General features: G+C 63.9%; 1 protein-coding gene across 4 annotated transcripts; it reads right to left on the bottom strand.

Annotated features, from left to right (window-relative positions):
* PWWP2B (PWWP domain containing 2B) lies at positions 1-20,574 on the bottom strand. Of its 4 annotated transcripts, XR_004626324.1 has the most exons (4): positions 18,072-20,484; positions 15,809-17,118; positions 11,203-11,317; positions 1-561 (listed from the first exon to the last, which is right to left on the bottom strand). XR_004626324.1 is itself a non-coding variant. In XM_034663470.1 (3 exons), exon 2 carries the CDS (start codon positions 17,010-17,012, stop codon positions 15,522-15,524), a length of 1,491 nt encoding a protein of 496 aa, XP_034519361.1. In that variant the 5' UTR covers positions 17,013-17,118; positions 20,556-20,574; the 3' UTR covers positions 1-561; positions 15,509-15,521. The 4 variants fall into 4 exon arrangements, 3 of the variants coding, with proteins under 3 accessions (XP_034519361.1, XP_011218782.2, XP_034519360.1); XM_034663470.1 differs by lacking the exons at positions 11,203-11,317; positions 18,072-20,484 and adding an exon at positions 20,556-20,574 and having other exon boundaries at positions 15,509-17,118; XM_011220480.3 differs by lacking the exon at positions 11,203-11,317 and having other exon boundaries at positions 15,509-17,118; positions 18,072-20,482.
* Between the last annotated feature and the right edge of the window lie 5,110 nt (positions 20,575-25,684).

The raw sequence follows: 25,684 nt of genomic DNA, 5'->3' as shown, positions 1-25,684 counted from the left end.
GTTTTTTTCTTTTTCTTTTTGATCTTTAAAGTGACAAAAAGGAGAGAGGAGCCCGCTCTTACAAACGCAGGGCCAGGTCGCTTTCCGGTGGAAGTCTGAGCGTTCTCAAAGTGGTGCCCTCCCCAGGCCCACAGCTCGGGTAGGCATGGGGGGGCACGGCGACCCCTGAGGGCAGGTGCCAGGCGCTCGGTGGGACCCTGGCTTTGCCTCCCCGGTTCTCAACTGCACGGAGACCCTGCGGTGGGCCTGGCCTGGGATGCCCGATGCTGGGGTGCCCCCCACTCTGCTCCGTGGCACCCCCAAGGGCAAGGCGGCAGCAGCGGGCGTGTCACTGGGCTCCTGGAGCTTCATGAAGCAGAACAGAAGTGTGAGTGTGGGACTCAGTACATTCCACGGAGAGGAGCCGCCGCGCTCCAGGGGCGCTGTCCTCCGGGCTGGACACGCCTGCCCCTCTCGGGGGAACCGTGAGCAGGCTGACCGCCATGGTCCGAGCACGTCTCTGCACACGCCTGGCCCCAACGTCAGAAGCTCCAGGACAGCCGTGCTCTCATCATCGATGACCTTCAGGGGAGCAGAAAGGAAAAGAGGTTACCCGGAGTCAAGTGCTGGGGGTCCAAGCACCAGGTCAAAGCACCCACCGCGGGTCTTTTAAGCCATGTTTCTTGGGCTCTTGCCTCACTGGGGATCCCCAAGGACCCCAGCTCCCAGTGGTCCTCACCATCCCTGGAGTCGTGCCTCCCCGGTGCCCGTGCCTCCTGGGCAGGGCCCCCCGACCCCGTACCCCACTTGCGTCCATCCCGCCTCCCAGGGGCCCTGCATTTCCCAGAAAAAGGTGCAGGACCCTTGACTACTTGAAAGCCCAGACCATGGGGATCTCCGTGAAGCACACAACAGTGCCGAGGGGAGGCCTGCTGTTCTAGGTCCTTCGGGCCACTCATGGCCTGGGGAAGCTAATGGCTCTGCACATGGCCCTGGGGCTCACAGCTTCGAGGGACCCCAGCGTGCTGCCGTCAAGGCGTGTGGAGAGACACACCCTCTTGGTCTGGGGGGACCCTCTGGGGTCGGGGACAGACCCTCGAGTAAAAACACCTCCCCCAGGTTGGTGGGGAGTCAAGCTTCAGCCCTGCTTCTCGATGCGTGCCCACCTCCCGTGTGACCACCCAGGTCTCCGATGGCTTCCCTGAACAGGCAGCCCTGGCCGTGGGGGCAGATGGGCACCTCAGCCCCGGGTCTCAACGCCAGTCCCCCCACGGAGACAGTGGGCAAGCCTGCAGAAGGGGAGCCCGCCCGAGGCCAGCAGCCTAGAGGGAGCGTTCTCGACCCCCCCTGCCCTTTAGTCAGAGGTGGAGGGAGACATGCAGGTCTGCAGGGTCCAGGGTCACAGGTCCTGGCGGCAGAGGGAAGCCAGAGGCCAGTGCCGCCGCCTCCAGTCCGGCCAGGCAGGAGCTGCAGGAAAGGGGGCACCACGGAGCACCGCTGGCCACAAGCCCTCAGTGGCTACAGCAAACCAGAGACACTCGCCCTGCCCTGGGGTTTCAGGGGGTGAGACCAGCGGTCCCCAGGCGGCAGGAGAGGCAGTGGGCACAAAGAAGGGACAGCGATGACCTCGGCCATGATGTTCAGGGCTGGGGGGCTGGGGCGGGGGGTGGCAGCTTCCCTGGGTTATTTCTATTTTGAACAACCCCAGGGGTGCCATCACCCTCCCACCCTGAGGCTCAGAGGGGCTCCACACCCTGCCCAAGGTCACTCAATTAAGCTTCGAGGCCAGGCTGCAAACCCACATCCCAGGGCGACCAGAAAGGTCTTCCCACCAGAAAGTGCCCACCACAAGGTCCCTATTGCTGAGACCTCCGTGCTGGGAGGGAGCGCAGCCCGCCATGCGGAGGGGCCCTGGGTGTGCCTGCGAGAGAGTGAGAGAGCGAGAGAGGGAGAGAGAGACAGAGAGAGAGAGAGAGAGACAAAGAGACAGAGAGACAGAGAGACAGAGAAAGGCAGAGAGAGAGAGGCAAAGAGAGAGAGACAGAGACAACGAGAAAGAGACAGACAGAGCACACCGCTGTGCACGGTGAGAGGGCTGGGATGCCACGCGGGTGTGGCCACAGCGAGGGAGCCCACGGCTCACAGAGTAGGAAGAAATGGGGTGCCCGCGTCGTCTGAAGCCACTGTGTTTTGGGGGAGTTCGCTCACACAGCGGTCCCACGCAGCGTCTGCAAGCACCGGGGGATTTGACCTCCCTGAGCTGCGGACGAGCAGATGATAAGAATATAAAAACTAAGCAGCCAAAAATGAGGCAAATTCAATTCCCAGAGAACAGAGCCGAACGGGCAGGAAGCACAGTCCTGGTGGACCGGCTGTGAGTTTTCACGTCCACACCACGCTGGATTGAGCCCCAACCTCGTGCTTGTGTATGTGTGGTGGGGGGACAGGGGACCCCGTGATTGCTCCATCTTCATCTTCGACAGGAGGAAATGTCCATGACGGTGCCTCGATTGAAAAATCACGGAATAAGAACAGCAGGAAAGTGCACCATTTAGGACTCTGGAGATGAACGCTCTCGTTACACACTTTCCATCACTAGTGGCCCTTTACGATTTGAACATACATAACGCTGATACAAATAAAACTTAAATGAAAAGAAATGATGTTCAGGAACGCCTTACTATCATGCGAAATGAGAATCAGAGCCTTCTTCCATTTTCGAGGAATAAAACCCCAGAGACAGAGCTGCACAGAGAAACCCACGTATCTTCCCCCCGCTCCACTGCTGGCACTGCCACCCCACCCCCCACGCTGGCCCAGCAAAGCAGGGGTCAGGTCCCCGGGGCCAGCCCTGTGCAAGCCACACCTGCCCGGGGGGCTGGCCTGGAGGGACATAGCTGGTACAAGCCCACAGCTGGCTGGGAGGAGCTGGGGCCCAAGGCAGCCGCAGGGATGAGGCTTGGTGGAGGGGGGCAAGGCACTGACCTCCATAGACCTTCCCATGCAAGGCTGCTGGCCGTGGGACAGGGCGGACATGGTGGACTGCCCCTCCCTGCAGTGTCACAGACATGGGGGGTGCATGGCCCATCCAGGCCCGGACCCACCATCAGGCTCCTGGGGGCCCAGGAAAGACCCCGGGGCAGAGCGCTGAGAGAGACCATCCCACCCATGAGTGGTCTGGCTGGGAGGGTGGAAGGAGGGACTGCCCGGCCTCCTCTATCCAAAATGGCCAGGATTCCAACGAGTAGGAAAGGTACGCCCTCAGTGGTTACAGCAAACCAGAGACACTCGCCCTGCCCTGGGGTTTCAGGGGGTGAGACCAGCGGTCCCCAGGTGGCAGGAGAGGCAGTGGGCACAAAGAGGGGACAGCGATGACCTCGGCCATGATGTTCAGGGCTGGGGGGGCTGGGGCGGGGAGGGGGGCCGCTTCGCTGGGTTATTTCTATTTTGAACAACCCCAGGGGTGCCATCACCCTCCCACCCTGAGGCTCAGAGGGGCTCCACACCCTGCCCAAGGTCACTCAATTAAGCTTCGAGGCCAGGCTGCAAACCCATATCCCAGGGCGACCAGAACAAAGCCCCACAGACTGGGCAGCTCGGAACACAGAGTCCCTCCCTCAGTCCTGGAGGTCAGACAACTGCAATCCAGGTGTCCCCAAGGGGGAGTCCTGTCTCCAGAAGGCCTGAGAAGGGGACCCCATGAGGCCCTAGGCCCCCTGGTCATGGACCCCACCTCAGCATAGCTAGACATCGGGGCTGAGCACCAGGAGTGAGCGGCCCCCAGGTGACAGGCGCCTCTGCTGGAAACAGGGCCCCCAAATGCAGGCCCGACCACCCCCCACCCCCAGCCCCGACCACACGCCCTGCAGGGAAGGCTGGCTGTGTGCAGACCAGCTCCACACTCCCCGGCCTGTGAGGGGCAAGGCCGAGCAACACACACTCAGCGGACAAAGGTTTCTGCCCCGACCTGGGATGCTGTCCCTTCCTGGCCAGGCAGAGGCCCTGACTCGGGGTCCCCGAGGAGAACATGGCCCACTGTCCGGGGAAGCTCTGCAGAGGATGGAGTCCCCACCCCTCCTCCTCACAGCGGCCCCCCAGTGCTGAGCACGAACATTCCCAGCGCAGGGAGGAGCTGCCCCTTCTTAGATGGGGGGGGGTGGGTACACAAACCCATTCCCATTCCCACCAACACTTCGCCTCTCCCTGTGGGGGAGCGGCTGCAATGCCCCAGGCTGTTCCTTCTCCAGGAGAGGTCCCCCGGGGGTCAGACAGCCCCACTTCCACAATCCCGGGGAGCTGAGCACCTGGGAGAAGCCGTGAGGAGGGGTGAGGAGGGGCGTCGGGGTCTGGGGAGGTCACAGCCCATCACAGGGGGAGTTGCTGGGGAGCGAGGGGTCAGTGCCACCCAGAATCCCTTGGCTTCCTTTCCATTGAGTATTTCAGGGGCTCCCATCCATCACAGGCAAGCACGGTTCACACGGCCCCCAGAGATCATGAAAACTGCCCATACCCCTCTCCGAGGCCGACTTTGGAGAGGCCTGTAAACATCCATCAACCGGCATTCTCATTAGAAAAATGCACACTAGACCGGAGAGCAGGTGGCCAGGGCATCCCCTCTCCCACCAAGAGAAACACGGGATTCGAGTGAACCGAGGAGCGCTGGTCCTCACTGGCTGCCGTGGTCGGCCAGCGGCTCCTGGAAGCCCTCCGGCTTGGCTGGGCCTCCAGGAGAGCAGGTGTTCCTAGAAATCTGTAGACGGCAGGGCTGGTCCCCTGCTCTGCTGTCGCCGGCCCGCCAGGAAACCCCTTCTGCAAAAGCAGAGTCTTGGCCAACCCTCTTCTTTCCTCCTGCCCCCGCTGGCCCGGACACCCCGGCCCCCACTGTCCCTCCTACCCCGCCCGACTCGGAAACGATGGGGAAGGTGAGGTCACTACACAGGCTCCGGCCGGCAGCGGCAGCCACACCGAGAATAGCTCGTTTTTCCCGGGACTTGCTGGGCAGGGAAACGCCCTACTGGCTGGGAACCAGCCCAATTGCCCAGCAAGCTGCCCCACCTGCTCCGGGGAGGACAGGCCTCCCTGGGTCTCTGGGCAGGGCTCTGGCTCCCGTGTCCACCACACAAGTGCTCTGACAGCCCCAGCCGACCCCACAGGGGCTGCGTCCCCTACGGGGCCCCACAGTTAAGGTCGGCTGAAGCCGCTCTGCCCACCTGAGATGCTGGCGCCCCAGTGACAGGGTCCTCAGCTAGGGCTTGCTGAGAAATGGGGGTGACCAGGAGGGCCTGGGCCACGTGGGCATAGGGCGGGAAGCGTGACTCGAGTCAGCCAGTGCCCAGGCCCCACGACGACGACCAGACCTGCAGCTCTCCACGCTGAAGACCAGAACCAAGAAGGCCTGTGTCCCCAACCACAAGCCTTCTGCACACGGTGGCAGCCACGTCAGGAGCGAGGACCCCCCAGGCATCACAGAACAAGGCGAAGGCCCACAGCTGCTGGCCGGGCATCGCTGACGTTCACCATCCATAGACGCAGAGTATGTGCCGGGCCCCCCAGGAGCCAAGAAGACACCCAACACGCATGACCCCGTCCCTCCTAAGCGTCTGCCACACAGTGGCCACCCACGCTCACATCGTGGACCTGTGACCCCATGTCCAGCCCCACGAGATCCACAGCACGTGGCCTTCCATGGGACACACAACCAGGAGCTCTGCCACTTGGCCCTGTTCCTCCAGATTGGCTCTTGGCCAAGCATGGCCACACCCTCAACCCTGCTGAGCCCAGCGTGGCCTTGGCCGTGGCCCGTGCACCCCGCTCTGCAGAACCAGGCCCTACACCACCTGCTTGGTCCCCGTGGTTCCTGTAGCCACATACACCCACACCGCACCGCAGACCCTGGCCCAGGCGTGAGGGCCCCAAGGCCAGGGACAAGGGGGTGCAGCCCTGTCTCCCCTGGGAAATTCAGAGACGCTGGCAGGAAGCCTTCAGAATCAGGGTCAGTCGCACCCACCAGAAGCGGATGATTCCCAGGAATGCCAGCATCAGAGATGCCAGGTCCTCCAGAATGGAGGACCGGAAGATTGTTGTTGGAAGTCAAGTTTCCCCACCATACCCAGAAGGTTGACACGCGGCCCGACCCTTGTGGTCCAGAGACCCAGGTGCCCGGCTCCCAGCCAGGCCTCCCCCTCTGTGTGGGGAGAGCCCCCGGGCGGGGGGCGGGGAAGTGCTGACAGGCTCAGAACCCCAGGAGGGGCTGTGATCCGCGTGATCTGTCCACGTGGATGTGGGAGCCTCCAGCTCAGGGTTTGCAGTCCAGAGATGCCACGGGGAGATGCCAACATGCCTAATTGCCCCAGAGCCTCTTCCCAGGCTGCCTCCCCCCCAGGTACCCTTCCAGCCATAGCTGGAAGTGTCTCCCCTGGCCCCTGTGCTGAGGGTGCGTGGACACATCAGGCCACTGGCTCTTGTCGCCAAGGCAGGGCTGCCCAGCAGCCCCTGGTGTTCTGGATGCACAGTGCAGAGCCTGGCCGGGACTGAACCTTGGCTCTGTGCCTCCCATGAACCACTGTCCCCATCCCCCGGTGCCACGGGCCCCTGCTGCCAGGGTCCGAACTCACGGGAACTTACTTACCTGCAGGGGAGACCCCCACAGAAGAGGGTGTGGGGCGAGTGTGCCGAGCGGGGGCTTGTCGGGCACAGCTGTGCATGGGGAGCTCTGGGAGCGCCTCCCCGAGGAGGGGACACAGAGCCACGACCTTGAGGAAGAAGTGGCAGCCAGCAGGCGCAGGGTGAGGTGGGCGCCGAGGCTTTGCCACACGGTGCCACGAGCCAGGGCCCAGGGAAAACGTGGGTTCTCGGGGGCCACCCTGCCCTGGAGCCTGCAGCCCCACCGCTGGGCCGGGTAGGAGTGTTGGGTCCCCTGAGGCCTGCAGGACACGGGCACCTTCCTGCTTGGTGACCTGCTCCCACCCCCAGCTCACAGCTGCCTTGTCAGGAAAGTGTGGAGAGCCCGGGGTCCGTAAGGATGCTGAGGAACAGGCCGCGGTGCGCCCGCGCGCTCTGCCGGGATGCAGGTGTGGTCTCCACACGTGGCCACCAGCATCTTCTCGGTGCCGGTCAGAGGGAAAGCGAGGCGCAGGGGGCGTGGATGCCGCTCACACCCGAGCGGGGAGAGAGGGCGACACGTAGGTGTTTGTGTCGCCAACAGCCAACATAGGAGGACCAGCCATCCCTGAGCCAATGCTGAGCTCCGTGGGGTGCTCCAAATGGGCCTGGTCACATCGATTTGCCATGGGACCCTCAGAAATGTGCGCGGAATTACGAAACACACACCAAGATGTAAAAAGACAGAAATAGCTGAAAGTAGCAGCACAATGACATCAACGACCCTGCGTTTCAAGGTCACAACAACCGCGGGCAGAGGATTTGTCCGGATGACTCTGGAAGAGGAATCGGACACATAGCCCCCAGCCCATGAAGGGCCAGGCCCCAGGGACAAGAAGACCCACAAGGAAACCCTGCAGTGTCCCTACTAATTGCCCACAGGTGACACAAGCGGTATTGCTGCTCTGACATGATGACATGTGACACATTCCATGAAGATTAGGTGGCTGACATATTACACGTCAAATATACGGCACACGTACGTTTAATATTCGACATATGACACACTCATTGACATTTACATGGAAAATTAACACAGTTGACCCTTGAATAACACCGGGGATTAGGGTGTGACCCACCGCATGCTCAAAAATCCTTCGACTCCCCTCAAACGTAACTACTAGCAGCCCGCTCTGCACCAGACCACACGGCCACCCAACACGTATACTGTGCAGGTGACACACTGTATTTTTACAACGAAGTCTGCTAGAGGAAAGGAAACATTATTAAGAAAACCAGAAGGGAGAGAAAAATTTACTTTTACACACATTCATAGTACTGCCGTGTATTTCTCGAAAAAACCCGCGTACAAGTGACCCTTCACAGGTCAAACCCGTGTTGTTTAGAGGTCAACTGTAATTACGTGAGTTTCATGAAGAACCAAGATTTTCAGTGTAATAAAGCAGAAACACAAATATGAAAATTAAAGAAGTAAAAATTCTGAATGAGAAAAATTAGTTACGAAGTCCTGATCTTTCTTCTAAAGAAACCCCCAGGTCTGTCATCGGCACACGCTAGAAACGGTCCAGAAACAGCCAAGAAGCTTGGGGCCCCCAGGTGCCAGGAGGGGTGGCCAGCTGCCATTCCCTGGAGAGGACCCAGGACCTCCTGGAGGGGCCGACCCCAGGTCCGGGCGGGAAATGCCCACCGCGAGCTGGAATCCGGTCAGGCACAGCGCCCAGGCGCTGCCAGAGCCGACGCGGGGGCCGGTGAGCTAACCTGCCGCGGACGGGCCAGGGCGAACACCGGAGACGGTAGATATGTGCGCGGACGGGAGTCACGTGCTTGTGTGACATGCACATGCCCAGGACAGAGCTCCCTGGTCACTCTGGTGAGTGGTCGCTCTGGCCTTAGTCCTGTAAGACTGCACCTAAATCACGCGGTGACCAGAGTGTCACTGCAGGATGGCTAAGGAATGGACAGGGTAACAGTGCTGAATAGGCGGGGCCGCCACCCCCGCGGACGGTCCTGCTCCAATCCAACGGCACAGGTGTGCAGTGTGGGTCCTTCCCCCAGTGCCCTTGAGCCTCTGGGCTCGTGTTCGGGCCAGGGGTGCAGAGGCGGGGTGGGGCCGGGGGCGAGTATTTGGAGGTGGGGGGGCACGGAAGCAATGAAAACAAGGGCAAAACTCACTCTTCTGCCAGGTCAGGCATCTCACCAGGGGGAGGGGCTGCACCTGCCTGGACACCACCCCCCACCAGCTCCCCCCAGAAATCCCCTGGCCCCAGGCACCTGGTGCCCCGGAAGCCGCTTCAAACACCCCGTGAGTCTCCGGGGCACTGCTCCTGCCCCGCCTACCTGCACCCCACCTGCCCCCCGCCCAGGAGGCGGCAGGGACAGCGCTGGCAGCGGGGAGGCGGGACGGGGCCTGCGCTCCCACAGCAGGCTCGGAATTACAGGCCTTTGTTTCCTTCGGGAACAAAATAATTACAACCTTCGCAGAGGACCTGAGCTCCCTGAACACAGCTCAGAAGCCCATCGTCACAAGTGGAAGTACCTTTTCTTTAGGGTTGGAAAAGAGAAAAGCCCGTTTGGGGCGTGCAGCTCAAGGACCCTGTTCCAAAAGGGAGAACCCACAGGAAGAGTGAGACCGTGGACCCAGGGTCGGGCGCCTCCGCCCTAGCCCACCAGCAAGCTGCACACAAGCTTCTGGCCTCGGTGAGGGCGACCCTGCCAGGCCAGCCGTGAGGCCGGAGCCAGCAGCTCCGCGAGCGGGGCTCAGGCTGGCTCTCCTGCTGGAGCTCCATATCTGGGGAGAAACGAGCACCGTGACACTGACAGTGCGAAGTGTCCCGCGGCGCTGCCAGGACCTACCGCCCACACGCACCGCCTCCCGAGCAGGGTGGCGGATCCTTCTGGAAAGAGTCCCTCCATCACCGCACAAGCCCAGCAGGCTCCGTCTGCCACCAGCCGACCCGTCCCTGAGCCCAGCTGGCCTGTCGAAGAAGAGGCTGGTGGGCCTCAGCGGGGTGGACACGCAGGCCCCTAACCCAACCGCTGATCAGACGGGAGGAGGCAGTGGGTGGACGGTGCCCCCCAGACTTCAGGTCCCAACCCCTGGGGCCAGAGGACCGGCCCCTTCGGTGGGAAAGGTGCTGCAGGTGTGATTACACTAGGACTCTGGGATGAGGACACGCTGGGTCACCCATGTGGCCGTCCTGGGGTCCCTGCGGGACACCGAGGAGGACAGGCCATGAGATCACAGAGGCAGAGCTTGGGGTGAGGCCGTCACCAGCCCAGGGACTCTGGGAGCCCCCAGGAGCTGGAAGCACCCTTCCCTGGGGCCTCTGGAGGGAGTGCAGCCCTGCAGACACTTGAGTTTGGGGTCGGGCCTCCAGAACCATGAGAATAAACTTCTGTTCTTTCAAGCGGCCAGTGTGTGGTCACTGGGGACAGTGGCCACAGGAAGCGAATACAGGGGATGAGGTTAGCCCCAAGGACGCTCAGTGACACTCAGTGAGGCACGAAGTCTAGTCCTGGAGCTGCCCACCCACCGGCACCTCGAGGGGGATTGCTGTGTGACCCCAAAAGCTCCTGCCCTCCAACACCCTGGCCACTCAGGCAGGAAGGGAAGTGCTGGGCCTATGGTTCCACAGGAGGCTGGACAACAGCCCCGGGGTCCTTCCAGCTCACCTGGAGCCTGTGAACTTTCTACTGGCCCGAGAGCACAGAAGGGGCCCCGGGAACCATCCTGCCCCCCACCCCAGGCAGGTGCCCCAGCTCCTGGCCCACACTGCAACAGAGCACCGCCGACAGCCCACCTACCACCCGGCTCTGCCCAGTAGGGCCCCCAGGCTCCAAGGGCCGCACAGACGTTGGGGCTCCCAGGACACTCGGCCCCGTGGGGCGTACTCCTGCTGACCGTCAGTAATGGCTCCCTCCCTGCCCACCTTTCCCTGTGCAGGGCCTGCGGGCTGGACGAGGTCCCCTCCCATCTGTGTGGGCCCATTGCCCCCTCGAGTCCTTGGCCCACCTGCCTCTCTCTGCCTGGTCCCCATCTCTGGGCCCCCCTGGGCCTCACGCCTCTGGCCACCTCTCTCAGCCTCTCTCCTCCACAGCTTCCTCCTCTCCAGTGGCCGTTCCATGGGGCCGCGATCGTTCCCCAGACCCATGACCCAGCCCCAGTGCTCCTCTGAGCGCCGGGCCCGGAGTCACCTCCCAGCCAAGACTCGGGCACTCAGACACAAGCCAGCAGGGGCTGCCCGGTCCACGGCAGTCCCCAAGTTCCAGGAGCCGACACCCAGCACCCCTGGCTCGGCTCTTCTGGGCCTCAGAACCTGCTCCCCACTTCGCCCCTGGCCTCAGCTTCTGTCCTCCTGCCGTCCCTCGCTTCCTGGCCCTTTTCAGACCTCTCTGCCTAACCTGCCCTCATGGTGCCCTTTCTCTCAGGACAAGGCCGCTGCTGCCCGGGCCTCAGCATCCCCACGCCCGCCCGACTGCCTCCTCCCCCACCCTGGAAAGTACAGGCTTCCTCCTGCCACAGGCCTCAGGCACGCACCCTCCTTCTGCCTACTTCTGCCTATGATGCTCACCCCCCAGCCTATTAGCTCATGATTAGCTCACCGTTCACGCTCAGCCATATGTCACCTCTTCCAGGAAGCCTTCCCGGATCCCCAGTCCAGGTCAGCTTCCTCGCCAGATGCTCGCTGGGGGGCCCTCGTCCCTTCTCAGCATGTTCCTGTGTGTGATTATGCACAAATTTGGGGGCTGTGATTCACAGGGTGCGGCCTGCAGTGATGCTGTGCCCCTCCGTCCCCCATCTAGCAGAGCTCTCGGCCCAAGGGGGGCGGCGGCCACCCTCAGGAGGAGTCGCCATCACCTTCAGGCTGTGGGGCTGCCCCACTCCCTAGGCTGTCCCTGCCCCGCCTGCAGGACAAGTGCCTCTGACCAGTCAAGCCCCTCAAGGTCCGGGTCGGAGGAGGGTGCCCGGACCAGGAATGCAGCCTGTGACCCTCCCACCTGACCTCCCTGCAGGGCCCTGACAGCCTGTGTGTGTGCGGGTGGGGGGTACACGGGAGGAGCCCCTGTGAAAACAGCCCCCGCTGAGCCAGAAAGGGCGTAGTGGCCCCTTCAGAGGCAGCTGCCAACAGGCCCCCCAGGTACCCACCCCTCACTCACCACCCAACCCGAGAGGCAGGTGCTGCTGTCACTCGGGGACAGACGGGGAAAATGAGGCTCAGAGATGCTGGGCTGGGGGGCCAGAGCCCCAAGTGAGGGCAGTGCCGGGCAGTCCTGTGTCTGTCTCTGGAGGTCAGGGCCTTCCTCAGGCGGAGGCCCATGTCCCCCCAGGGCAGACCAGTGCTCTGGGGGCAGTCCTTGCCGAGGGTCACTGTGCCCTGTCATCGGAGCCCAGCCAGGCCCCCGGATGGCCCCTCACCAGTGCTCTGGCCACCAAGTCCCAGGCTGGCTCAGTGCTTCTCCAGAACGTCCCTGCAGGCACCCCCATCAGCTGAGCCTCCAGCCACCCCACAAGGGGGGACGGAGGACTCTCTCGGGACAAGATGCTGGGCACGACGTCCCTGGGAGGCCCTGACCCCACGGGGTCTGCTAGGACTCTCCCTGACATGTGACGGCTGGTAGTGCAGACACCCCCGAGGCCGAGGAGCTCCTGGCTCGCGTCCTCGGCTGCTAGCAGCGCCAGTTGGGCTGGACGCGGCCTGAAGTACAAGCTTCCCGGCCGGTCTCCCTGCCCAAGCTCCGGGCCCACGCAGCCCTCCTCCCGGGGGCGCCAGGTAGTAACGACCAGGAAACCCCACCAGCACCGCGCGCAGCTCAGCGGGGCGGCCTCCTGCACAGACCCCGCAGGGCTCGCCCAGGGAAGCCCACCATCCCCACTGAAGGCAGTTCCCAGTTTCCCTTCAGGGAGCAGGCCGGAGGGCCGGCCCCCAAACAGCATCGCGGACACCTGAAAGCAAACTTGTACGGGAGACCCCGCCCCCACCCCCCGCTCGTCAACGCCAGCAGATTAAACACCGGGCTGGTGTGGCCCTCGGAGCAGTCTTCCGTCCTCAAAACACAAAACTCACAAGCCAACCAGGCACAACCGCCTTGTGCTTTGGTGCTNCCGCAGGGCTCGCCCAGGGAAGCCCACCATCCCCACTGAAGGCAGTTCCCAGTTTCCCTTCAGGGAGCAGGCCGGAGGGCCGGCCCCCAAACAGCATCGCGGACACCTGAAAGCAAACTTGTACGGGAGACCCCGCCCCCACCCCCCGCTCGTCAACGCCAGCAGATTAAACACCGGGCTGGTGTGGCCCTCGGAGCAGTCTTCCGTCCTCAAAACACAAAACTCACAAGCCAACCAGGCACAACCGCCTTGTGCTTTGGTGCTGAAACGATGCAGCACCCTAGGCTCCCAGAGCTCTGTGCACTGGTGCGGGAGCACGGCCCAGCCCCAGAGGCCAGAGAAACAGCCAGCCACGGAGAGGGGGAGACACAGAGCTGGAGGAGGAGGGAGGAGGAGAAGGGATGGGGAGGGAGGGGGATGGGGGGCCTAAGCGGGGGAGGCAGGGAGGCAGGGGAGGGAGGAAGGCAGGGAGGGTGTAGGGAGGGGGGCAGGCAGGGAGGCAGGGAGGAGAGGCCAGTCTGTGGGCACAGCCCCTGCAGCAGCGAAACCTGTCTGGCCAGATTCTTCCCTCAGCTTCCCGGTAAACAGAGCCAGGCCTGAACACACTGGGCTACATTCTCCAGGGGTGGCTGGGGGCTCCCTGCTCCCCAGGCCACACTGGGCTCCAGGTGGGCTCANCGGCCCAGCCCCAGAGGCCAGAGAAACAGCCAGCCACGGAGAGGGGGAGACACAGAGCTGGAGGAGGAGGGAGGAGGAGAAGGGAGGGAGGGAGGGGGATGGGGGGCCTAAGCGGGGGAGGCAGGGAGGCAGGGGAGGGAGGAAGGCAGGGAGGGTGTAGGGAGGGGGGCAGGCAGGGAGGCAGGGAGGAGAGGCCAGTCTGTGGGCACAGCCCCTGCAGCAGCGAAACCTGTCTGGCCAGATTCTTCCCTCAGCTTCCCGGTAAACAGAGCCAGGCCTGAACACACTGGGCTACATTCTCCAGGGGTGGCTGGGGGCTCCCTGCTCCCCAGGCCACACTGGGCCCCAGGTGGGCTCACTGTCCCTAGTAAGTGCGCACTGCGACCAGGGATCCAAAGGTCACTCTTGACTGACTGCTCACCGCGTCCTCCCTGACATGAGCCCCCGGGGGCAGAGGAAAGGGCCAAGTGGGACATGTGCCCAGGCTCCACACTGACCCCAGACCCGGCCAAAGGCAGGAGGGTCTGGTGGGCAGTGAGCCTGGATCGGGGACATCAGAGGGCACACAGATGGGCAGGGCCCCACAGAGGGTCCCCAGGCCCCCAGGACAGGCCCAGGGCAGGGTGTCTGACCTTTCTCTGGTGCCCTCCCCTCAGGTGAGCGGGCCGCCCACCCCCCTGAGTACCCCCACTTGAGACCCTCGCAGGCTCGATGCCAACAGGTTGGTGTCACTCCCACGCCCCGACATGAAGACCCAGAGCTTGCAGGGGCTGTGCCTGGTTCTGGAGGGGCAGGCTTGTATCTGTACCCCGTGAGTCATTCAGGCAGTGACCTGGCCTGAGACAGGAAGGTGGGGGAGAGGTGGGGAAAGGTGGGGACGCAGCTTCCAGAGTCCCAGCTGTGACCCTACCCAGGTGCCCCCTGCATCGTCGTTCCTTTCTCAACCCCAGGTCCCCCAGTCCATGTGGCACAGCAAGTGAGGGGTCATGCCTGGTGCCCCACAGACCCCTTCCGAACCACATATCCACCAGCCCCGCTAAGGCCTGAGGGCTTGAGCTGGGGACTGTGGTCCAGACAGGGGGTGGCCAGGTGCACCAGACCAGACAAGGTCAGCTGAAGGTCACAGAAACCAAGGCAGAGGCCCAGCTGGGGTGGAGGACCACTGCTGTGGGCACAGTCCCGCCTCCCCCATCTCTGTTTCTGTGGGCATATGGGCATTAGGCCACGGGGTCAGGAAGACAGCCGTGGCCTGACCTCCACCGGGGCACTTCTGCACACACCCTCTGGTCCAGCCCAGCCTGTCTGCAGGGGACCTGCCTCCTCCCATGGGGGACTCCCAGGGCCACTGTCCCACTGGACACCTCCCACTGCCCAGGCCCCAGGCTGGTGGCAGCCGTCTGATGAGAGCAGGCCCAGCACCTCCCTGTCTCGGGGCCCAGGGGACAGTCACAGCAGGCAGCCTCTGCCCCTCGGCCACTTCCTGACACCCCACATGCTGACCACAGGCCCGCTGCCTGGTGACAGCGCCAAGGGGCTCCTCCTGAGGCCTGTGGCTGAAGGTCCTACACCTGGAGGGGAGTCAGAGGGCAAGACACCGGCCCAGGGACAGAGCCCAGAGCACCCGGCAGCCACAGGCCCAGGAACCACGCGCCCGCTGATGGAGCAGCCCCCACGGGCACCAGCAGGAAGGGTGGGGGCAGGGCCACGGGAGTGCCCTTCCTTCTTTCTGAGTCAGGACCCACCTGGGAACAGGAGGGAGAGGGGCCGCGTTTCCCATCTGGGGAGAGAGGAGGGTGCGTCCCCTCCGAGCGAGCGCCCCCCCCAGGGATGCCCCTACACTGCTACTCCCACCCTCCATCAAGACTGTGATCTCAAAACCTGCTTTCTCCAGCGGGAGGGTAAATGGGTAAGGGGATCCTTTCTGGCAGCACAAAAGGGCCCGCACAAGCACACAGAAGGCAGACACCCCTAGTTTGAAGGCCTCTCTCCTGTGACCCAGGAAGCTGAGTGATGCAGGCATTGAGCGAGCAGGGCAAGTGTCCCGAGGGCGGCACTGGAAGTCTCCGGAGGCCACGGCCTGCCGGCAGGGACAGAGGGGCCGGCCAGACCGCGGCCCCTCGCACTCACCTGGTCGCCCCAGTTAGGTCTCGAACTGGGTTAAGAGCTCCCTTATTTCCGGGGCCACGTGCTGCGCGGCGTTCGCAGCCTCTGTGATAGCCTTCCGATACATCCCCTTCTTCTTACGGTTAAATCTCAGTTTGAAAAACTCAGAGAAAGGGGAGAGTTTTGAAGTGGACAAGAACGATGTAGTCGGAGAACCAAACCACGAGACTTTCGCTTCTTGCCAAGAGGGCTCCCCGTCCTCCTTCTGGCTAAGACTGAGGTCAAGCACACGTGCTGGCCACCAAGGGAAACCGTGAATCTTACCCCACACGATGTCCCCTACGGCCACCGTCCTTCCGTCCTCGGTCACGCACTTGGAGACGCTCTGTGTGTGCAGCCTGACCGTGAGCGGCGGGACCGTCTGCCTCGTGTCCTTGGACGAGGGCCTCACAGACGCACCGTCGCCCGACGAGAGGTCACACGTGTCTGGGGATGTGACTTCCGAGCTGGACGATTTGGCCTCATCCAGGCTGTCGCTGCTCCACACTGACTCGCGGGGACAATCCGTCCCCCTCCCAGGGCAGGAGGCGAGGAAAGCCAGGCTCTCTCGCCCGCGTGGACCCTGGGGACACCTTTTGAAGTCCTCATCCTCGCCAGAGCTTCCGGAAGAAGAGTCCACCAGTCCGCTGCCGGCAGAGCTGTGGCCGAGGAGAGCGGGTGAGCCGGCCCGGGGGCCTCGCCCATGGCCGTTGAGTGCCTCCACCAGCTCGGCCCTGTAGACGGGCTCCCGCTCCCCAGCGCCCCGGGGGTGGGGCTTCAAGCGGATCTTGGGGGGCGGCAGGTTGGTGCCAGGGGGCCCGGGACGCGTCAGCTTCAGCTTGGGGATGGAGGCAGAGGGCCCAGCGGGGTCCTGGCTGCCACCGTGCGGGGCCTGGGAGGGGCAGAAGGGCTCCAGGGACCCGTGCACGCGGGATGGGATCTCCACCACCTCGCCCTTGCCCTGCGGAGTGCTGTAGGAGATCTTGATGGCCGGGCTCCGGGGCACCCGCGCCTTGTCCTCCTCCCGCCTCTCCCTCTTGTTCCTCCTCGTGGTGGCGGCCGTCGTCGTGTCCCCTCCACCGTCAGGGTCCTCGAGCTTGCGGGGCTCCCTGTCGGGGCCGGGGCCGCTGCCCACCCTCCGGCGGGGCCGAGGGGCCACTGGGGGGCCGGCGCTGGCCTCGGGGGGGCTCACGGTGCTCTTGCACTTCTCACAGAGTATTTGGCGTGGCCGCAGGCGAATGGGGCTCAGGGCGAGCCGGCCTGGGTCGCGGTTACGGGACAGGCGCCTGCGGGTCCTCTTGATGGTCCGGGGTGGTGGCTGTGGTACCCACTGCCGGTAGGTGCTTCTCAGCCACAGTGGGGGAGGGAAGGGGGCGCCTTCAAAATATGGTGGGAACGGTGGCACGAGGGGCGGGGGTGGCTTGGGGTCTGTGGTCTCGGGGGGCTGGTCCCCACAGGGAGGCGGCGGAGGGCCTGTCCCCAGCTGCATCGCCTCTCCGTCCTGTTCCGTGGGGGCTGGGCCATGACAGCCGTTGACGGGGGGGTCCTCGGGCTGGGGCAGTGGAGCCGACAGGGGCAGGCCGAAGAGGCCGGACCTGGCAGTGGGGAGACAGAAAGGGACGGTTAGGACCCTGAGGACGCTGCTGTACCCAGTCCCCACCCACAGGGGCAGGCATGTGCCGGAAGCACCTGCAGGTCCTCCAGGCTCCGAACCCGGGGCAAACACCCCCGCATGTCCCCCGTGTGGGGCATCCCAGGGGAAGCCATGTGCTCTATGAAGTCTGGGGGCCAGCATGGAGGCCACCTCTCCCGTCTGTCAGGCACTGATGTCCATACCTTGGTTCATGTGGGCTCACAGCTTGAGACCTCCCAACCCCCAGTGTAGGCGTGGGGGCCCTGGAAGCCTGAGATCAGGGTCTGGGGGGTCTGTGACGTGGCCTGACTGGGCCTCAGGGCGGGGCTGCTCTGTGGCCAGTGGTCCCTGGTCACAGGCCTTTCCACCTACTTCCTTCCTCCCTGAAGGAAAACCCCAAGCATGCTCCCTATAGGTTCAGGTCCCTGCCGTGTGTGTGGGTATCTGGGGGTTGGGGCTGCAGTGGCAAGTATGGCCTCCTAAGCCCAGAGAGGACAGGAGTCAGCCAGCAAACCAGAGCCCTGGGTCTGGGAGTGAGCCCGCTCCCTCCTAAATGCTGAGCTGGTCCCAACGGTCTCTACTCCCCGCAGGTGAAGGTGACATCCACACCACCCCTGCCCACTGCAACCTCAAAGGACCACCCCTCCTGCCTGGCACCCCATGCCCTTCCCCCAGGATCTCCAGATCCAGGAGTGGAGTGGGACAAGCAGCATCAACGAGGCCGCGTGGCCCACCCACGGGAAGGGAAGGAGAGAGGACAGGAGACCCACCTCCCTCCCGTGAAGACCCACAGCCAAAGCCAAAGGGCATGGCGCTCCCCCAGGGTTCCCCAGCCAGGACCTGCCCAGCTAGAGACCCGCTCTTCCCCCGGGAAGGCTGGACCACGCAGCCTCAGCCTTGCAGACCGCCGCACACCTGGGGGGGTTCGTTGTTGAAATCAGCGGGCAGAGCGCCTTCCGGAGTGGACGGCCATCCCCGAGGCCTCGAAGTCGAGCGTCACCGCGTGTAATTCGCCTGCGACCCACGGCGCAGCGGGAAACCATTCGCATCGCGCCCAACAGTGGAGAACAAGCCCAAACACTCCACACCTTTCTCCCGTGGCGAGCACGCACGGCTTTTCAACAAATGTGATGTAATCTGCAAGACCGCCTCAGCTCAAAGCTGCTGTTTTCAAGCACAAAAGCAGACTTCGCCAAGTTGCGAGAAACAAGGCTTAGAACAGGGCTCTCCCACCCTCGTCCCGCACTTGGAATCTGACCAGAGCAGAAACGCGGAATGGATGCGTCTCCTGCGTCAATTTCCAAACGACTTCCCCACGAGCTGTCCTCCAGCAGAATCCAGACAAGCTAAGGGCCGACCGGCCATGGCATCACCGCCCCCACGGCCCCTGAGCGCCAGCGCCGGGAGCCGGGCACGGAGGGCACCGCCTCCCCACGGTCCTCACAGTCGTGAGGTTAATGAACTAGTAAACACGATGGCACGTCTGCGTGTGAACACTGCTCCATTTTTGTTTAATTCAAATTCATGGTAAAAGCCTGGGAATCACGGTTCTCCTCCTTCCCATCAGGTTCCCACCTACTTGTGGCCGTCCCCTGAATCTAAAGTCTCCGTAGGTGGGGCCGGGGGGCGAGGGGTACATGTCTTCTCTTGATGACCAGAATCCAGCAAACACAGGTCCACGGCCACCTGGCCCAGACAGCCTGCTCCTGCCCTTTGTGTGGCCAGAGGGCTAAGTAGCCTGTAGCCGTGAGGGAGGGAGAAGGGGGCGGCAGTAGGGCCAGCCGGGGAGAAGGACCATCGGCTCCCGGCCCGGGGGGACTGGGCTCTGGTGGGGGGAGCAGCCACGGTGAGACTGAGCATCCACTCCCCGTCCTCCTCTGGGCACGTGGCCCTTCACCTGTCCTGTGGCCTGGGACGACCAGGCCGGCCCCAGGACGGCTCCTGCCGTCCCTGCAGCCACAGGCCCTGCGTCCCGGGGACCCACAGCGGCAGCGGAGTCCTCTCCCTATGTCTGTGCTGGCCGCGTGCGCACACGCCTTCCTGCACCTCGTGGGAAGCAGTCGTGGGAAGCCGCGCTAGGAGGGTCTCAGACTCTTGGGGACCAGGGGTGGGAAAGGGGGCCCCGCGGTCACGCCCTCACCTGGCACTGGGTGCACAGACCCCACGGCCCCAACCGCCGCCGCCAGTTTTGGCAAGTCAGGATCGACTGGTGCAGAGCCGCGCCTGCCCCGGCCGCCTTCCTGCCCACCAGGCCCCCACCGCTCCGTGCACCGGCACGGCTGAGCCGCTGGGACAGAGCGTGGACACCAGGCCCAAAACAGTTGCTGTGCAGCCCGCTCTGGACAGTGTGCCGGACTCCAGGTGTGGGAGCTAAGCCGCTGCCCAGAGTTGCCGCCACCCCCACCCGCGGCCGTGACAGGCAGGGGTGCCGGCAAACCTCACCCTGAGTCCCCAGGCACCAGAGCAGGGATGGGACCCCACACCGAAGTCAGCCGGCCCCTGGTTCTTTCCCTGGGCATCAAAAGCAGCTAAGAATTCTGGGCACTAAACTCAAGAGCTCACCCCAAGGGACATGCGTGTGCACACACGTGCATTCACAGGGGCAGGCGCGCTCACCCTGAGCTCCCAGGCCAGCGTGCTCCCTGCTCCTGGCGGTTAGGGGTATCAGGATCCCCTCCGTGGAACCCACAGCACCCCGCGAAGGGGCCTCCAATGCAGGGGGTGTTGGCAAGGACAGAGGGGAGGCCGAGGGTCCCCATGGGGGGCGGCAGCAGTGCCCTGCCAGAGGGTGACATCGAGCAGACACACAGTGCCAGAGGCCCCCAGGAAGCCCCTCAAGGGACAGCCTCGGCCTCGCGGGCAGTGCCTGGAGGGCACACTGGCCCCTACGCTGTGTGGGTACCTCAGCTAGGGGTGAGCAGAGCACCCCAACTGCCACCCCATGGGCGTGAAACAAGGACCACAGGGAAGGCTGTGGGACCTCCAAGAGGACACCCTGTGGGCGGGTCTATAGACCAAGGGCGTGCCGCAGACAGGCAGGATCCACACACCTAGACCCAGAGGGCTGTTCCCGAGGCACCCCCAAAGCCCGTGTTCTGCCCACCTTTGCAGGCACTCAGACCATGAACGGGGTGTTCACGCATACTCTCTCCTTCACCTGCATCCCCACTGCTCCCCTCTAGGCTTCTTTGCTATCCCCCCCTTGGAACCAGCCCACACCCACTCGTGAGACTCCCCTGCCCCCTACCCCCAAGCCTGTACCCCACACCAGTCTGCTGTGTCAGCGCAGGCCCCCTCCTGCCAGCTGGGGCCCAGGGCGCCCCAAGAGCAAAATCCCTGGGCAGCCCCTTTCCCATCACCCCCCACCCAAACCAACCCATCTTCCCCCCCAGGACCCACCTTTGCAGGAGCCAGCACACCCTGGGGGTTCTACAGTCCTCTCCCCGCACAGGCAGGCAAGCAGGGGGGACTGAGGCGGGGTGAGGCAGGGGGGCGGGGGGTAGAAAGTCACCCTATCCCCAAAGGCCCCAAAGCTGGGGTCCAGGGGGTGTTTTGCCCCGTTTATGGCACATACACTCCTCAGGGAGTCCCTGCGTGTTTAGGACAGAGACCCAGGCCCTGACCTGAGCCAGAGCTCTAAGGCATGGCCCCTGGGCACAGGCGAGGTCAGGCAGTGACCCCTCCCTGCCCTGGTAGGTCAAACTGGGCACCAGCCTTGGCTTCACAGAGTACCCGAGCCTGGAGAGCAGGCACGTCCCTGCCCTTGTGTGCAGGCCCCCTTGGCCAATGGGGGGGTCCTGCCTTGGGCGGGGTGCGGGGGGGGGTGCTTCCAGAGGTCAGCTGCAGCCAGTGGGATGGCACCCCTGCTGTGGACCGAGAGCGAGAGAGCCGGCAGGCCCCGTGACTCTGGCCCTGCTAGCAGCCACACTTCCTTCCCAGAGGAGGCCCTGCCCAGGCCACGCCCACAACTGCCTGGTGGGTAAACAGCAAGCCCGGGATGGCTCCCTCCCCCAAAGGCCTGGCTTCAGCGCCCAAACCCAAACTCAGCCCCCAGACACACACAGCACAGCCATTCCCTATTTACTGATGGGGTGCGGGGCAGAGGGAAGCCAGGGGACCAAGTGGGTCTGGGGACAGTTGGGGCCTGAGCTCATGTCCAGGCACACAGACAGCATAAGCCACTCTCCCTGGGAAGGACGCAGCACCCTGCCCCAGTGGGGCGACCTCAACTGGACTCCAGTGCACAAGGCTTGCCACCGCCCTGCGGTTCGCCCGCAGGGCCCAGCCCCTCCTCGAGGCCAGGCTGTGCTGACTTTGGCTCACGCCCCGGGATGGAGGCCCCAGCCAGCCTGGCAGTGCCCCACAGGTGACACCGCAGGGCCTTGGCAGGAGCGGGCTGGGGCGGCCCTGGAGCTGGACAGCCTGCCAGCCCCTGGGCCAGGGGTCCCAGCCGCCCCCCCCACCATCCTACTGTGCTGAAGGTCCCCACTGGCCCCGCTGGTTCCCTACCCAAGGACAGAGAGGTGTGTGGGGAGGGGCCCTGGGGACTGGGGAGCCAGGCTGGCCAAGGTCTCCCTGGGAAACCAGGGGGCCCTGAAACAAAGCTGAGCACAGCGTCCTTGGGAGTTGGGGGAGGGGCAAATAGCCTCAGCCCCGAGGAGGAGGGGCTGGGGACCCTGAGAGCCCAGGAGACTATAATGGGGGTCAGACCCAAAAGCAGAGTTGTTCTTCCCCGCAGCGCCCCCACTCTGCAGAGACAAAGGCATGTCTCTGCCGTGTCCCCCACTTGCACGGACACGGAAGAAAGCCAGCCTAGCCTGCAGTCCTTGGCAGGAGACCCATGGCCGGCCTCAGCTCACCCGCCCCCCTGAGGTCTCACCCATGCAACCAGCTCAGCAAACCCCCAGAGCAGCCAGGCCGGAGCTGGCCCCTGGCCAGGAGGAGCAGACCCGGCTGCCTGCCAGAGCTCCCGGCCTCCCCCGCGGCCTCCCTGCTCTGCGGACTGGGGACCCAAGTGGCTGTGGAACCCGACAGCAGCCTCTGACCCCAGCTGGGTCCACGTTTTCCCTGGACCTCCCTCCCTTATCCTCCCACAGGGAGAGGCTACCCTGGTTCCCAGTAAAGAAGTAAAGAAACGTGGCTTCTGGACCAGAAACACCCCAGAGGTCTGTCCCAGGTGACTGCAGGGAGCACCGTGTAGCCAGGAGCCTGCCCCATGGGGCAGGCCTGAGTCCAGATGGGGAGGCCCACCTTGTGTCCGGGCTCCCTGCGTTCTACATGTTGGTTTAGAAAATATACAGCAGTCTCTCTGCCCCCTGCAGCCCCGAGGGACGGGCAGCCTCACCAGGCCTCCAGGCCCACCTCTGCTCAGGGAGTTGGGGAAAACGGGTTGGCCAGGGAAGTCACAGCCTGGATACCAGTGTGGCCCCTTGTCTAGCTGGACCCAGGGTCTCTGGGGCAAGTCACAGGGCCAGGCTTGCACATCTGGCCCAGGAGTCCTGGGCTCAAGGGTTTAACCCCCACCTGCAGCTGACTACATCCCTCTCTATGCCCACCGGTGGCTCCCCCGGTCCACACCCCCTCATCACCTCCATGCTGGCCAGGTTCCCTTTGTGGGAGCTGCCTGCCAGCTGCGGACCATGCCACCCTATGTTACACTGGGCACCCTGCTCTCCGTCCCTCTGGCTCCCTGATGACAGGGAGGATATGCCCAGTAGGACCTGGAACAGGTGTCCGTCCTTACTTGTCCAGTGACCCATCGCAGGACCGGCCACCCATGGAGTATGCCTGGGATGGAACGAGGGTGCTCTCCTGCCCAGGGACGGGCCTGCTGGGATTCCCGACCAGCTGGCTGCAGAAGCTGGAGTCCTAACCTCTCAGGGTGGGGTGTGGGTCACAGGCCCAGAACTCTTGTCTGGTAAGAGCACCCTGGATGACTCACGACTGGGGACGTTCGAAAAACACTGGGGGCCTCGGGGTTTGTCAGGCCTGATGGGCCCCTGGTCCTCACTCCTGCCGTCCGTGAGACCTTCCTGCACCACTCCGGGCCTCTGTGTCCTTGGGCCATGCCTCAGCCAGGGCCACCCCACTTGGGGGTCCTCAAACAGAGGTGTACCCCCAAACCACCCACAAAACCATGTCCACACCCACCCTGCACCCCAGCCTGAAGAGTTGGAGCCTGGGGGTCAAGGCAGGCCTGGGCCACCTGTATCCTTACTACGCAGGGAGGAATCACGGCCTTGTAGGGACACTGGAGGGACGGTGCCCGGCCCAGGTACGCAGTGGGGAGTCAGTGAGTGCCGGCGAACGCACGAGGGTCTTCCCTCAGGTCACAAAGCAGCTTGGCGGCAGGTTCAAGACTCTGGCGGAGGAGGCTGGCATCCCGCCGGCAGCTCCACACACTCACTGAGACCTCAGAGGCCTCTGTGATCTCTCCTCCTTGGTGAACATCCGGGTAGAGAACCCACCTCTCAGAGTGCCAAGTGAGGGGATGTCTCCTCCCAGAGGTCCAGTGAGTCACCCTGCTTGCCGGGCCCTGCTCCAGGAGAGCGCGCGGGACCTGCGCGAAGGGCCCCTCCCCTGGGACAGCTCCATGCCCGTGTGAGACAGAGACAGACGCTGGCAATGATTTACCGCCACACAGGGCTCCCGGTCCCCCAGGTCTGCACACCAGCTCTGGAAGGCGCTGATGAATGACAGTTGCTGGCACATGTCTGGCCATACACCACGGGCACACCAGCAGCTGCGGCTGGGCTGCCCTGAACACGCTCCCCACAAGCCCACAGCACTGGGCCCCGTAGGCTCCCGATAGGAGTGCCCAGCCGCTCGACCTGGCCGGGCAGTGCCCTCACCCAGCATGGGCCCCGCCGAGGGGCTGGCCCCGCTACTGTCACAGATGGGGGAGCAGGCACTGACGAGAAACTGGCCTTGGGAAGGCTGTGGACCCTGCAGCTCAAGGCCAGACCCCCGTGCCCAGAACACCCAGGCCAGGCTGTAAGCGGCCAGGGACCCCATGTGCCGAGCAGGCTGTACACAGGAGCGCTGAGCTCCTGGCGCTGCCGGCCAGAGCAGAAAACAGCGTGAAGCCAGAGCGGGAAGCAAAGGGGAGATGAGGGCAGGCAGGGGCAGTTTCGGGACGGAGCCTTGGCGGGGTGGAGGTGCTGGGGCTGCAGCGAGAGCCCGCGCGCCAGGAGCAGAGCTGCACCCACCGAGGCCCGGGTTCTGTGGGTGGCTCCGGTTACAGCTGAACGTGGCCATGGCAGGGTTGACGCCCACGAGTTTAACGCTGCCAGTTTCATGCTGGGGAGCCCGGCCTGGCCTGCTTCCTTCCACGAGGGGAGTTCTGATCTCCAAACCAGGTTAGCCCCAGCCCGGGCGGGGGTAGGGGGAGGCAGCAGGAGGCAGACAGAAAGGAAGGCCAGGCTGCTCTTCCACAGGCATTCCCCCCACAAGTCGGAGAGGCCCACAGCCTGCCCTGTCCTGAGTTGGGGAGCCCAGAAAACGGAGGGGGGAGCCTCGGTGGCAGGTGACCCTCTCTAAGGAGGAAAGGCCGGGCCGGGCACAGCCCTGCGCAGACCCAGGAGCAGGAACAGGCCCAGGCTGGCCACCCTGCCTGAGGGAGGAAGTGGTGGTCGTCAGCGGCAGGAGACCTTGGCCACCGCAGGGCACAGGCTTGGCAGTTTCCAGGTGGCTGTGCTGCAGCCCCCCACCTCCACCCCTTGGTCCCACCAAGCACTCTCCGTGGTAGCCAGGGTGGAGCAGGGCCACAGTCACCCAGGAGGCCATATGTTAAATCACATGACTTGTGCATAAATGGCTTGTGGCACATCTAATGACGAGATAATACCAGCGGGGTAACTGCTGAAGAGTGAGGGTCTTCCTGCCACGTCCACGCCACTGCAACAAAATCTGGGCTCCACGCAGGGAAAAAGTTGGGCCTCGGCAAGGGGAGCCATTTACTGCTCCAGCCTGGAGATAAGGCCCAGCAGGAGCGCCAAGACATTAGTGCCTGATTAATGCCTAATCATTTATCTGTGCACAGCTCACTACCATGTGACACTGTATCCAGGAGACTCTTCCTGCCGCTGAGTCCCCGCAGCGGCGCACAGGTGCGTCTCCGGGTGATGTGCCCCCAGGCCTGCCGGGGACCCCCTTCCACCCGAGAGCGCGCACGCGGGGCTCTCCACGCCACCCCCTTGCTCAGCACCTCCACCTGTATGTTTTCACTCTTACACTGCCGCCCCCTCCCCCAACCACAGTGTTTAAATCCCACCGCTGGACGCAACTGCTTGCCAGCAATCCAGAGCCCCGAGTCGCCTCCAGGAGCCTGGGGGGACCAGGGCATTAGGCTGGGCACCCCCACTCGTGAGTGACTGTCAGGGCAAGTCCGGCGCGCATCTGAACCCACTCCCCCGCCCCCCCAAACGATGACAATTCTGAAAACAGCCGAATTCAACAGTGCGTTTGAACAAAGAAAAGTGCGTTAATTATGGCAGACGTGCGGAGTTCGGGGCCGGCGGCACGCGGCC

The sequence above is a fragment of the Ailuropoda melanoleuca genome, chromosome 6 (assembly GCF_002007445.2).
Source record: "Ailuropoda melanoleuca isolate Jingjing chromosome 6, ASM200744v2, whole genome shotgun sequence".
Lineage (NCBI taxonomy): Eukaryota > Metazoa > Chordata > Mammalia > Carnivora > Ursidae > Ailuropoda > Ailuropoda melanoleuca.
The sequence above is the reverse complement of the archived record's forward strand: the minus strand, read 5'-3'. Positions and strand labels throughout refer to the sequence as shown.

What these genes read in the sequence shown, in the direction of transcription:
- PWWP2B (XM_011220480.3), bottom strand. Translation starts at nt 18,205, where the DNA reads ATGCGAATGGTTTCCCGCTGCGCCGTGGGTCGCAGGCGAATTACACGC. An exon ending in TCAACAACGAACCCCCCCAG is followed by an intron (nt 17,119 to 18,071) that starts GTGTGCGGCGGT and finishes CCCCACTGCCAG; the next exon opens with GTCCGGCCTCTTCGGCCTGC.